The sequence below is a fragment of the Gnatocerus cornutus genome, chromosome 10, assembly GCF_029298725.1.
Source record: "Gnatocerus cornutus isolate USDA-ARS CGAHR chromosome 10, icGnaCorn1.1, whole genome shotgun sequence".
In the NCBI taxonomy this organism is placed as follows: Eukaryota; Metazoa; Arthropoda; class Insecta; order Coleoptera; family Tenebrionidae; genus Gnatocerus; species Gnatocerus cornutus.
This window is the reverse complement of record NC_142242.1, coordinates 1,632,098-1,646,182: the sequence shown is the minus strand read 5'-3', so window position 1 is coordinate 1,646,182 and position 14,085 is coordinate 1,632,098. Positions and strand designations below refer to the sequence as shown.

Here is a 14,085-nt window from a genome sequence, read left to right as displayed (position 1 = left end):
AGGAGGGATAATAACACCCTGCACCTAATTAAACCTGCTCTCAATCAAAACACCTGCGCGGTTCAAACTGGAATGAGCTGAGCTGTTTTGGTTATTCTACTTTTCGCCGGCTTTTACAGAAACAAAGCCATATTTCAAGACCCCGCGACTTATCGTCGGGAAATCTCAAAAAAACATAACTAATAGTTGTTTATTAAAAAGATAGTAGTAGAATAAAAAACCGCTTTCCCCAGCAATTCAGGGCTATCCGTCACCGGAATATTTTTATCTGCTGTCAACCGAAACATAAAACATTGGGAGATAAAGTGGAGTAGTTTCCTCTAGGGACCTCTAGTGCCCAGTACGGACACTGATATAGATGGGAAATGTGCTCTCCAATTCGCCGCCACCTCTATATGGCCAGTGGCGGCGCCCACGCACCAAATCCCGGAGATAGATTCAACATTAACCCTGCCCCTCTATAAAATTAAACTTTTAAATTTCGCGCCTCCATTTACACGATTGGCACTTGCCAGTCCATGTAATTCATCCAAAATTGAAATTTTGTTTAGACGTTTTCGACGTTTTCTCCGCCTCTGCACCGCCGCCACCGAATGAATTTTTTTCTACATTAATTGATTCGGAATCCGAGGCGTTTGCTAATCCCACAGAATCAACAAATTCCAATGTAAAAGAGTCGATTTTCTGATACTGCTGGATGGGAATAATGTCTTACTCTTTGTATGACAGAATTGTAAGTGAAGTGTTTAAAGTACGACAGCAGGATCTTCTCAGCGATAATGCCTCTTCAAGTGGTATCATCCCATCATCATCCACCGAATCGACCGCTTTAGAAATTGTCTATTGTAAGAGCTTCAAATTGAATACGCTAAAGCACTGCTTTCATCACATTCCGCGCTTTGCTTCCGAATTATTGAAATGTGTTGCATTTGTGAATTCCCAAACATCGTAAAAATCTATAGAAATTAATTTGCTTGTTGAGTATTGTTGGGTGGTTTGTCATATTGCTTCTAATTGCAAGAGGAAATGCATGCAGATGAGTAATTTTGTTGCAGTTTTCCACGTTTTAAGTGTCTATTTTCAAGTGCGGAAAAGCGGAGTGGGCTGGATTGAAACTCACTTTGCATCACCACTTCTACATTTTATTCAACGCTTTTAATAATTTTGCTCGGAAAAATCTATTTTAGAGTGCCGTGAAGAAACTCTTGGCATGCCTTAGCTTGATTCTGCTAACTACCACGAGTTTTCCCTTTGTTCTTTTCTTTTTTTTTCAGGAAAAATCTTCAACATTGAAAAAGTTATACTGGAATAAATATTTCCACGTATTTGTTGAATAAATATGTTGTATTTAACCCCACGAAAATATTGACAATTAATGAAGGCCAATTCTATGGAACAACTTTGTTAATATTTACACAACTTGTGCAAGTCACGTTGTATTTAGTATGAATTTAATTTCGCTAGTGTCAAAACAGAAAAGTCCGATTCTTTTGCTTCCAGTAACGATAAATTTTGTTAAGAATGTGAAGATGTGAGGAAACAAAGGAACTCAAGTTAAAAAAAAGACGAAAGTCCGAGTTTTTTTTCTGTTTGAATATTTCTATGTAGAGACCGACACGCCATCTGTTGTGAATGAAAATATTCAAACTCACCAATTGATTAAATTTCAAGGAAAACATTTCACTCAATAAATCCAAGTCGATATTTTTCATTTATATCCGAGAAGTCACTTTTATGATAATGCGACATGAATTATTGCAGCTCAAGTAATTGTGCTGCCATCTGTTACTAAAATTGTAACATTCTATTTTTATTGTGACAGAATTCTGTAATTTGATGTTCAAAAATTTGATTGTATTTGCAAGTATTTTCTTTTCGTGGTATTTTGATTATTCTTAATGCGTAAAATATGTGCATGTTTATAATTTCGCGAACTTGATAAAAAGATTGTGTAATACAATATGACAACAGAAGGCGTCTTGTGCTTGGTCATTAAATTAAACAACACGTGATAGGATTTCTGGGTTTATTTTTACCGATAATAAAATTAAGTTGGTAATTCAATAGTCTTCAGCAGATTTATTTTCAGTAAACAATTCCTTTACAACGTAATATTTATATAACGTAAGAAATTAGATAATGATGGTGCAGTGTAAACATTTTATTCAGATAAAAATTATCTACCCATCTTAAATAAACATTTGTGAAAAGCGTTATTCTTTGAAGCACCTGTCTGCAGGAGTTTTGCCGCGTAAATTTGAAATTTGGCATAATTGTGTTGTTATAGTAACGGAACATATGATTCACCACGCCTCAAAACTGAGCAATATTTGTGAGTTTCAGTGAAATGGTGAGTGAGAAGTTAAAGTTGGAGAATTTGTAGTTAGAGTGTGTGAAAAAGGAATCTTTGGATGGGAAATAAATAGTAAAACATGAAAATTTGTGGTTGTATTTTTGTCGGAAAATGACATATCGAGAACGTATTTCGCGGCGCATGCGCGGAAGAGTTATGACCCGAAGTCAATGGTACGGCACACTCTCCGTCTCCGGGAAGAGTGCGTGAAAATGGTGAATTCTTAGACTTCGTGAACAAGTTTAGACTGGTTAATGTCGTGAATGATAACTTTCGGGTTTTGCGGTGTTTCGGTAAGTTTTTTCATGGTGAAAATCCCACAAATCCTTAAATGACGTTGACCGGGTCTGAGTCAGTAATGGCGTTTTGCCGTTCACAGACCTAACCACGGCAGAAGATATTGAAATGACATTTCACAACATCCCAACAATTTTTGCCACCATCGGGAGGAAAATTGTATATTGTTAGTGCAATCGGGCGTCGCGACGCGTCTCAACTAGGCTTACGGAAATTTGTGTAATACACTGTGATACTAACAATGTGATATTAACGACTGAAATGAATTCATAAAAGTGCATCTTTCCTCCCGAAACTCTCCTATGCAGTGCTTTTTTCGGATGAAACGACGAGATTCATAGCGATTTTGAGGGTGAGTATCATGATTTGACAGCAATATGCCTCCATCTCCACCCAAACATAAAAACCCACCCCCGACGATTTCCCACAAAATTATCCTAATTTGCAACGTAAACCCAACGCATGATTCATGTTTAAACGCCCCAAAGGCTCTAACCATTACAACAAAACCCTCTAATAAAAAGTTGGGTTATGTTCTTTGTCGTAAATCCACACTATGGTGGCTACCTGTCATTCCATGTTTATTTAGAATACACTAAATGGGAAATCAAACAAAACTCCAAAACTTGTTGCAACCATTTCCGTTATCCCTCATTCTTACGTCCATCGTTATAATCTCATAATCTATAACTTTACAGTTATTTCGGACCCCATTTGCCAATTTATCACAATAAACAACCTTTTATCTAACAGATTCCATTGTCTTTAAATCTACGTTTTCTCTGATAACAGATTTACAAAATTAAAGAGACGGCCTCCAAATCGCCGATCTTCAAGCCGCCTTGACCCACATTAATCAGTCAAATCACGCCGCCTTCGCCATAAAACCTGCCAAAACCAGACATTTTGACAACAACCCGTCATAACGTCTATTTTTTGAACATGACCACTTTTGACAATGACCCTTCAATTCCGACCTCAAAACTTGTCAAATCGTTCATCGCATTAACATATTGTCGTCAATATACACCCAATGCAACCAGTTTTGTTTTTGTTCTCCAGTTTCTTACACCATCTAGTGATTGACACATCATCGATGTAAATTGAGATGTAAATTATACAGGAAAGCGACTTCATTTAACATCACTCCACAAAACTGCCTAAAAAAAGTCAATTTCAAAATCTACTTTTTATCTTCACTGGTAGATTTGTATGCTAATAACTCAAAAAGACAACTTCATATTCTGTAGTTTTTTTTATTATCCAAAGCGTTTTTTTATCAGTGACTATAGAGGTTTCAAATTTTTACACAATATACTCTAAAACTTTTTTTTCACTGCACCGAAAATTTAAAACTGTGCTTACAAAAATTACTTGTTTACCGTTTTTTGTGAGAATTGTTTAGACGGCATTGAAAATTTGACTTTTTTATGACAAACTCAGATTAGGTAATACTCGTACATTCATTTCGTTGATATTTTTTAATTTTGGAATAATACGAAACATATCAATGTACAACAAAATTTCTAATGTGTTTTTTGTTACAATTAAAAGAAGACATTTTAAAGAAACTAAAATAAAGTCCGAATCCTAACAAAAGTCAACATGGGGTTGAAAACTTGGCAAGGCAGTGGCCGCTGTTAAAAAACGCACGGTATTTAATATTGACACTTTTTGAGGCTTTGATTATCAACATCGCAGGTGTTCAGTTTATATCTTTGTTGACTTTTCCGCAAGCCCCATTTTTTCTTCATTGAAAATAAGTCAAAATTTCCGCTGCATTTCATGGTGGTTTTGACCCAAAAATCCCACTTTCGCGTATCAAAAGGGCATCGATTGCGTCGGGCGGAGGTCATTGCCTTCAATATGTCGGGCAGCCCTTCAGCGCGAAAACTGAATGAATTCTCAAGGTTCCTTACATTCCATCGGGGTTAGAATTGATTTTTCATTTATTTCCACCTTGACCAGTGGTAAATTATTTTCGGTCTCTTGGGATTCCATGGAACTAACGGTATAGCTTAGGAACTGTTTGTTTTATTAAAATTTTATTGAAATCGGTCGACCTTCACTTTTTCACAGGTATTTCCAAGAAAATACGGCATTGCTCTAGTTATTTTTACTAAACTATGGCAATTATGGTTAATTGACGTTGAGTGGTTTAAATTTATCTTGTTCGTGGACAAGATTGTGTGATTTTTGCATTGTTTGTAAGACTTCTTGAGAATGTTAAAACACAATCAGAAGCCCTAAAAGACCGATAAATCAGATTCTAGACGTTATATAACCTTGATATGTTAACACCAGCAATCGATAATTTTAACGTTCGTGTTTTAAATTATCATAAGAAGTCTTTAAGCCGTCATGGACACGATCATTTTTGTAAATGTCATCGAGACATGTGGTTGCAATCCACAATTGTTTTATCTTAAGAAAATAATAACTCACTGATTACAGAGATAAGATAATACTATTTGATTGGGCAGTGATGTCAAAAATTGTTCAGTTTTTAATCGGGTTTGACGTCATCCTTACATGAATATCAGTACACTAGTAACCTCATTAAGGTGTTAGAGACAGATTTTTTGCACATTTTTTTGTATGGACACTCTGACCATGATACCTGTGACTTAATATGGTTGTTCTTCTAGGTATAGCCATGGACAAAACGGATCAGAAAAAGAACTCTAAACGCCATGGTTTGTTATTAACAACAATGTGAAAATGTTTCCTAATTTTTGTGGTTTTAGGCACCAACGAGTCTCATGCGACACGCCATATTGCCAACTCCAGTTCGGGAGTTTTAATGGTGGGTCCAAATTTCCGAGTCGGAAAGAAAATAGGCTGTGGAAACTTTGGTGAATTACGGCTAGGAAAAAATCTATACAACAATGAGCACGTGGCTATTAAAATGGAGCCTATGAAATCAAAGGCTCCGCAACTACATTTGGAGTATAGATTTTACAAGTTTTTGGGTAGTCATGGTAAAGTACTTTTTGGTAGTGCTTAGAATAGATTGTAGTTTAATTGTTTTGTAGAAGGAATTCCAGACGTGTATTATTTTGGTCCTTGTGGGAAATACAACGCTCTGGTCATGGAACTACTTGGCCCTAGTTTAGAGGATCTTTTCGACATGTGCGACCGAAAATTTTCTTTAAAGACTGTTTTAAAAATAGCGATACAACTAGTAAGTCCATCAACAAACCTTGAACTATTATCACAGGTTTTTTTTTACAGTTGCACAGAATTGAGTATGTACATAGTCGACACCTAATTTATCGAGATGTTAAACCTGAAAACTTTCTCATTGGCCGAAGTAGTACAAAACGGGAAAAAATTATCCATATTATAGATTTTGGTTTAGCGAAAGAATATGTGGAAATGGAAACCAATAAGCATATTCCTTATAGAGAACACAAGTCTTTGACGGGAACGGCACGATATATGTCAATAAACACTCATTTGGGCAAAGAGCAATCTCGTCGTGACGATTTGGAGGCCTTAGGTCACATGTTTATGTATTTCCTCCGTGGTTCGCTTCCATGGCAAGGTCTCAAAGCGGACACCCTCAAAGAACGCTACCAAAAAATTGGAGACACGAAACGAGCAACACCTATCGAAGTCCTATGCGAAGGACATCCAGAAGAAATGGCAACTTATCTCAGATACGTGCGTCGACTGGATTTTTTCGAAACACCAGATTATGAATATCTGAGAAGTCTGTTCCAAAATCTGTACAACCGTAAGGGCTATCCAGACGATACTGAATTTGACTGGTCGGGAAAAACAATGGTAAGTACCAACATCCGAACGGAAACTACATTTTGAGACGAGATAAGATTATTGATTTGACAATTTTTCGTGTACAGCCTCCGAATTTATACGTACTGCAACAAATGAGACATGCGCCGCCTTCCAATATTATCAAAACTAAATCAGCGAAGGTAATCAACTCCCGTAGAACGCTAGAGCTAATGAAGTTTGCGACGAATTTCCATTTTAATTTTCTACTGAATTACTCTTTATATAATATTGAAAACTCGGAATTACGCATGCGTGGGCGATACAGGAAAAGCGCGTTTTCTGCCACATTTGCATGTAAATACGCGAAATTTTGAGGCAAAACGAGCGGAAAATTTCGAACGAAAAACAACATAATCTTCACTCATTTAATATGTTTCATTACACTTTTTTATATTTGTTATGGATTTAGGTTAGAACAAAAGTCTCAGGGTCATATAAACGTCTTAGAAATTATTATGTGTCATTGAAAAACGTACGAGGATGTGCAGGCGTTGTGTAATTAAAAATATAATTAGAATATTGTCCTCATTAAATACAGTTTTGTGTTTCGAAGTGGTTTTTCCGCATAAGTTGATTGATTTGAATCACGTCTCGTGTATTGAAAAAAAAACAAACTCTTGGTTTGCAATTTCGTAGAAAAACAGAAATTAATTTCTGTTGAACAATGAAAAAAAAAACAACAAAAATGACGCAAACTCTGGTGGGAGTTAATAAATATTATGAGTAGTTTTCAGCTAATTGCGGTATCGAATGACCTATTGTACTTTTTATTTAGTGTAATTAAGTTTGTGGAACAAAAATATTTTGCGCCGATAAAAATTTCATTTGCCTCGTCCGGCGAATTGTTTACACTATAAAAGGAGGTATTGTTTTGCATATTTTTTACTAATAACCAATAACTTTTAATTTGTTTATCAATTAAAAAATTCAGATCTATAAAATGTGTCGTAAAGTCGAAAATGGGTCATACTTTATTACTGTTTATAGAGGGTGTTTTGGATTGGGTTGAAAAAGGAGGTATTATTGTTTTGCTTCAAAATGTAAATCAAACAAATCGATAAAAACGTTCTTCCTGCTTTCACGTCGCTTCGTGGAAAAAGAATATTTTCTTGAATTATGTTTATTTTAATGATTATCGGATTATATTTCTCGTTATTATGCTAATTTTCACGTGATAACTGTAACTTTATCGGCGCTTACAAGTTGTTTTCGTGAAACTCTATCCTCGATCAACAGCAATTTTTTGCGACAGATTAGATGCTAAATTTTTTGTCCTGAAAATCGCCCTATTTTGTTATGATGTGGGAAAGGATAACGAACTATAAACCGAGTAAATGATGGCTTTTGTTTGCAAGGACAAAAGTATAAAAAAAGGCCTTTGCTATAAAGTTACAACGGTACAGCTTATCGGGCACCCGAAACATTAGAGCCCGCTGTTATCTGAAAGGGTCATGGTTTGGGTTAAGGAAGTAGACCTTGAATTGAGGGTGATTAAAAAAGCTCGCAAAAGTAGAACCAGCTCGTGACGAAACATGCGGTAACTTGAAACTATCTTATGTTATGTCTTTCCAGAGTACTCCTGTCGGTTCTCTTCAAACAACAGCGCATGAGGTCGTTGTGTCGCCAAACCGAGAGAGGCATTTAACCAGGGTATTGTATTCTTTCCGCAATCCAACTTTGTTAATCTAAATAACAGAGATCTGTAGACTTGTTTGTTTGACTTTTGAATTCCGGTTTTGCTCAGTCTCGCATGACTTGTTCCTCCTTGAGAATCTTTGCATGTGTCCACTAACAATATAGTTCCTGCTAATTTGATCGCAACTCTGCGTGGACGTGCATTTTCAAAATTTGTGTGTGTGTGTGTTGTTTGGGATGAAGAGTTGAAAATTTGGTGTGAGTGTTGTGTATGTTTGAAGCGGTCTTGGCTGGCGTGACCCCGCTTCGGCTTAGTGTGAAACTAAAATTGCGTAACGATTAAAAGAGAGTCCTTTGTAGACAACTAGCAAAGCAAATGCATGGCCTGAAGCTTCGAAGCAGAGTACGTTGGGCAACTTGACACCAGCTGACCGTCATGGTTCTGTACAGGTTGTTAGTTCTACCAATGGTGAACTGAATGCAGATGACCCCACAGCTGGACACAGCAACACACCGATTACTCAGCCTCAGGAAATCGAACTTCTTGATGAAACCAAGTATGTGATTGTGGAGTTTTCCCACTGTTTATTTATTCGTTTCTTTTTTTTAAGAAAAAGAATATGTTTGTGGTTGTCTTTTAGGTGCTGCTGTTTCTTTAAACGGAAGAAGAAGAAAGGTGTGCGCACTAAATGACTACAATATAGCGAGACAGACCAACATCTCACGCTGTTGCCGTGTGGACACAGTAGTGCTGCAACACTTAACTGACTATGTTAAAAATGAAGACTTTCGTCAACTTGTTACGTTGTCTATTTAAATAGCTAATTTAGGTTAGCCTTAATTTAAAAATAAGTTAGTTTAAGTCATACCATATCTGTGAACGTCTACGGAAGCCTTACTCGTCCTCGGTTCTGTACTTTTTTTTTCATTTGTATTTTTAATCTTACCTAGTTTGTCGCTATTTATTTACCAAATACTACGTCGTATGATTATTTGACTTAGTGTAGTGTGTGTTCTAGTAAACTTTAACATATGATTTTTATCTTGAATGAGAAATATGTTGATTTTTTGCGAGTAAGGCCGAGTTTTAGTATGTCTGATAAGGGATGATTCTTACTGAACAATGTAAATTGATAATTGAGGTGTAAATAATCTAACTACGTTTCACCGCATTTACGATTGTTTGGAACACGCATCATTCTTAACGCCAAATTTATTATTACTATTTTTTAAAGCTTTGCTCTTTGTTTGTATATAGAATGTTCGCATGTTGAACGTTAAACTATTTCATTCGCAGCCTTTTTTTCCCTTTTTTATATATACATATATAGCACGTTCAATATGGGGACCTGAGGAATTTTAACGTAAAGTTGTGATTTAATCGTTGTATAAATTTGCTTTGTTGTTGATCTCAAGTAAAAATTGATCGACTGCGCTTAACTCTTCTTTCTACAAGCAGCCTGCAAGTTTATAATAGTCAAACTTGCGGCACTGCTTCATACCAACATTTTCATTTTAATTTCTTTTGTGGCTCGTATAAATATAGAATGTTAGAACGCAATGTTTTCTTATTTCAAAACCCTTTGATTTTTGTTAAACTCGGCAAACTCTAAAACTTCAACTTTTTGTACATAAAGCAGAAATTATGGATGTATTATATAATTAATTCCATTTTTATCTTCCTACAGTTTTAAAATTATTGTAATATGTATAAATTGTTGAACTCAAATTAATAAAAGATACAGCTGTACGTAACGTGTTTTTATCGCTACTTTTTTTACACTCAAAAGGCGGTTTCAATCAATAAAACTTTCTTTTACAACATATATTTATTAGTAATTACGATATTACATAATAAATCATGTTTCCATAACGTCTATATAGAAATAGGGCTTGAGTCCTATTTATAAAAATCTGTCTGAAAAAACTTACAACTGAATAAATACAATAACAATCTCATAGAATAAAATTCACAGTCTGTTTTTTGCTTAATTTTTGAACTCTGTCAAACATTTTTCAAAAGTACGGACCTCTTTTTGGGTAATGGTGTGTGGTATTTGGAATGCAAACTTTTGTAATCTATATCAAAATAAAAGTTACTTTCCACCAGCCACGTGACAAAGTAACACACATGTATATATATAAAAAAAAGGAATTATCACACTAGAAGACAACTAAATTATTCAAGCTATGACTCGTGAATTGAAATTTGAAGACACAAATGTAAAATGTAGAAAGAAACTGCAAACTATTATAACCGGTTAAAATACAATATATAAATTCGTAGCATGAAGACGATTTATTTATCTTTACTTTCTCCCAAGGTCTTGTGAACTGTAGTTGTGATCACTTTCCCTAAAGGGACAAAGTTTTCATCATTCTGATGGTAATGTTCATCAGCAAACTTCATTTTCTTTGCAGGAGGCTCGGGGTTGATCCCTGAATCAAAATCATCGATTTCTGGCTCGATGAATCCTTTGTTGTTTTGAAACCCTCCATAATCGGAATCAAAGTAATTCCCCAGCTCGTTTTTATTAAACAGATTTTTTATATTTCGTACCAACGAATTGAAGAAGTTATCATCAGAGTTGTCCTTTTCAAAGTTCATGTTTTCGTATTTGCTTTCCATTTCTTCAATGGCTTTGAAGAATTCGTTTTCGGTGTTGTTCTCGCTGTCAACACCATCTTCATCTTTGTTAAAAATGAAGAACTCTTCCATGTTGAGTCCATCATCTTCCACTTTCTTCGTGGATAAAAGAGATCGGCTGATTGTCACTTGTTCTTGTTCTGTTGACAACTCTTTATTCATTTGCGACAAACGAATGTTAGGGAGTGACACCAGAAGAACTGACAACATCACTATCATAAGACAGGTAGAAGGTGTGGCTTTTGAAGATGTCGAATTGAAGATTAACGACTGAAGCTTGTTAATGTGTGCCATTAACGTCTTGTTTTTCTTCTGCAATTCTTTTACTCTTTGCATTAAGTTCCTGTTTTCTTCGGAACCGCGACGGACTCTTTCTTCCAAGCCATCAACATACTCCTTTTTGCGTTTGCGGGAATCTTGAGCAGAGATCTTGTTACGGATTTTTCGACGGATTCGCTTCAACTCTCTATCTTCTAGTTTGGTAAGCGGGTGGTAGGCGGGCAATTGAATTCCTTCTTTGTCCAGAAGACGCCTTTCTTCTGATGTTAGCTTCACTTCGGATAGTTCACTGCCAGGAACTGCCGATTCTAAATCTTCCGAAAAAGTTTAGTAAGAAGTAAGAGGAAGAAGAACTACAAACCTTTAAGTCTAGTAGGTTCAACTTTACGTCTACAGATAGAACTAGTTGGATGTGTTGTTACGTGAATTCTGTCGGTCTTCAATTCACTTGCGTTAAGTATTTTGATACTCTTCAACCCGTATGGTAGAATTACAGGCTTGCCGTTGGTGGTCAATGATTGCACCTTCAAAATTTGCTTCTTTCCAATTTTTTTGATAGGAGCTGAAAATTCCTGGGTCACTCCAAAAAAAAAAAAAATCAGACCTACTGTTTATTAATGGTTTATTGATGATCTTCTTGTTGGCTGGATTTTGAATAATAATTTTGGTTCTTGGTTTTGGCGGATTTACAATGATTGGTGTCGATTCTACCTCGAAATTTTGTACCGGCTGAAGGAAATCGAACAGGGAATCATCAATAGATTCCACAGTTCGTATCGGCGAAACGCTGAAAAATATGGAGTTAATTCAAAATACAGTGACTCAGCGTCTTTGTTTTATATTTTAGGAAATACAGAAATAACCTTTAGACCTTGGGAGAAAAGTCGGAATTGCTATTGTTGGCATTTTATCAGTAAACGAGACGATTTGTGGTAATTTTTTCAGTTATGGAAATTAGACGTTTTGACGTAAACTGATATGCCAGATTTTAAGCAGACTGATGATTTTAACCAATTTTTGAAAATACAAAGAACAGAAATTAATTATTATTGATATTCATTTAGGTTGCCAGTTATCTAATCTTAAGTATGGCAAGGGATTGAGTTTATAACACGAATAACTATTTTTTATAATTATTTTATCTTTATCAGCTGCACTATCTATTTTTGTTTTTACTGTCGATACTCGTATTCTTCTGATAATTTCTTATACAATTTTTATAAGGCTATCAAAGATTTTTTGTCATTGCATTCGTCCCATGATTAAAAATTACGCGCAATATTTTTAGCACCTCGTGGCTTATTAAAATATACAAAAAACATTTAGCTGAGAAAAACAAACTCAAAGTTCGAACTCCTTTCCGGTGCTCTGTTCAATTTCATGTCAAGGCGGCGAAATTTGAGTAAAACTCCGGGAGCTTGAAGTAGACAGAATTTTACGGTTTTGCAATATTACGAATAGCTTTAATTGTCGTATTATAAAGTGTTTACTACGTCTTTTAAAGCTTTTTATTTGCTCACATGTTGTAAAAATGATGACAGGTTGCGCAACTGCACAAAAACCATCGAAGATACAAAGTTATAAATATTTTTTTTCATTTTCAAATTTACATAGTTTTCAAAGAGAAAATTCCCTGATTTTAATTTAAAACAAGCTATGAAAATAACGTTGGTCCAAGGTTCATGTTTTTCCAAACGTGTAAAGAAACAAGTGTTTGTAAATAAATTACTGGAATACTTAAATAAAAAATAGTTTCAATTTTTTAGCGGTTCCACCACCATATGGTCACCGCGTGGTTCTTCAGTCTAACCTTAAATTATGGAAACTTTTCTGGGTATGTGGATGTTTTTTTTTGGGGGTTTTTGTGGATACATACGACTCATCTGTGAAAACGCTGCTCCTTTCGCTTTCCGAAATATCATTTCTTGGGGAAATGTATCCATCTGTGTGTGAGCTTGTATCACTAGAAGTGTTAAAATCGTCTGTGGGGCTATTTAGAAAATCGTCCTGAATCCCATTTTCCACCGACCTAATAGTGTCGAAAAAATCCGAGCTCTAAAACAAATTTATGAAGGTCAATAGGTTTGTTTTATGAAATAATAAAAGCATGGTGCGTTCACGTTGTGCTTATTGACCTTTAAATCCTCGTATAAGATAATGAGATAAGAAAAATTTATTATAGTTTCATAATTTACGCCCTAAATGTATGCTCCCGAAATATTTTCAAGCAAAACCGTCCAAACTAACCATAAATTCGTTGTTGTCGTAATTCAACATAACATCCACATTCTCCATTTCATTGTACCGCCCATCGTCGCCTTTAAAAATCTGGGAAAGTTCCGGATTAAACATTTTGCATTATCTTCAAACGTTACACTAGAATTGCACTTTTCCGTCACTCAAAAATATTATTCTTGGCTTTCCACGCGAATTTTGCAATATGTTACACCGCACACTTTGATGTGAAAGCCATGACAGCCAGCGTGGAATTAATGACGTCACTCGACAGGTTTAGGTTGTTCCCTCTTTCCCTACCAGTCAAACAAACCAATTGTGACTTCTGCGCTACATACCTACGTTTCTACGTTCAGATAGCGCTATCTGCTTCACTTTCGTTGGTCACGAGACTGGAGGGGAAAGCTTCCCCTCCAGCCGCCATCACTATATCTCCATCTTCTTTCAGCGAGAAAGCGCGGGAATTCAAAAATGCATCCAACGAACTTTTCTGTTTCACCTCTTATATGAGACAAAAATATTCGCAGTTTTGCTGTAAATGCATTTAGAGATGGCGACACTTGACTGTATAATTTTTTCAAACGAACGAATTATTATCATTATCAGCAGACAGACAATTATCATATTATATGCAGTATAAATACGTATGCTAACATTTTATTGTGCATTTTGTTATAATGTATTGTATATCATAGTTTCACAATGAATTTAACGCCCGGCGGTAAACAACAATTTGGGGTTCTCGGCAGCTCGTTAGTGTTATGCAAAACTAAAACCGGGTTTCGAGCGACTCAATTAATTTTAATCCGTATTCAATTTAATGTGTCATTAAAATGAT

At 35.6% G+C, this 14,085-nt stretch overlaps 2 protein-coding genes across 5 annotated transcripts; one reads left to right on the top strand and one right to left on the bottom strand.

Annotated features, from left to right (window-relative positions):
* The first annotated feature begins 2,471 nt into the window (after window positions 1–2,471).
* On the top strand, window positions 2,472–8,877 carry gish (casein kinase I gish). 4 transcript variants are annotated; one of them, XM_088048229.1, is made up of 9 exons: window positions 2,472–3,002; window positions 5,299–5,346; window positions 5,398–5,631; window positions 5,686–5,834; window positions 5,885–6,439; window positions 6,517–6,591; window positions 8,024–8,101; window positions 8,447–8,643; window positions 8,728–8,877. In XM_088048229.1, exons 2-9 carry the CDS (start codon window positions 5,307–5,309, stop codon window positions 8,777–8,779), a joined length of 1,380 nt encoding a protein of 459 aa, XP_087904355.1. In that variant the 5' UTR covers window positions 2,472–3,002; window positions 5,299–5,306; the 3' UTR covers window positions 8,780–8,877. The 4 variants fall into 4 exon arrangements, with proteins under 4 accessions (XP_087904355.1, XP_087904354.1, XP_087904352.1 ...); XM_088048228.1 differs by lacking the exon at window positions 6,517–6,591 and having other exon boundaries at window positions 8,537–8,643; window positions 8,698–8,877; XM_088048226.1 differs by lacking the exon at window positions 6,517–6,591 and having other exon boundaries at window positions 2,474–3,002; window positions 8,698–8,877.
* A 1,019-nt stretch (window positions 8,878–9,896) lies between these two features.
* Window positions 9,897–13,623, bottom strand: LOC148167043 (uncharacterized). Its single transcript, XM_088048225.1, has 5 exons — window positions 13,260–13,623; window positions 12,889–13,067; window positions 11,621–11,799; window positions 11,374–11,574; window positions 9,897–11,326 (listed from the first exon to the last, which is right to left on the bottom strand). The coding sequence occupies exons 1-5, from the start codon at window positions 13,362–13,364 to the stop codon at window positions 10,386–10,388; spliced, it is 1,605 nt and encodes a 534-aa protein (XP_087904351.1). The 5' UTR covers window positions 13,365–13,623; the 3' UTR covers window positions 9,897–10,385.
* Window positions 13,624–14,085: the final 462 nt, after the last annotated feature.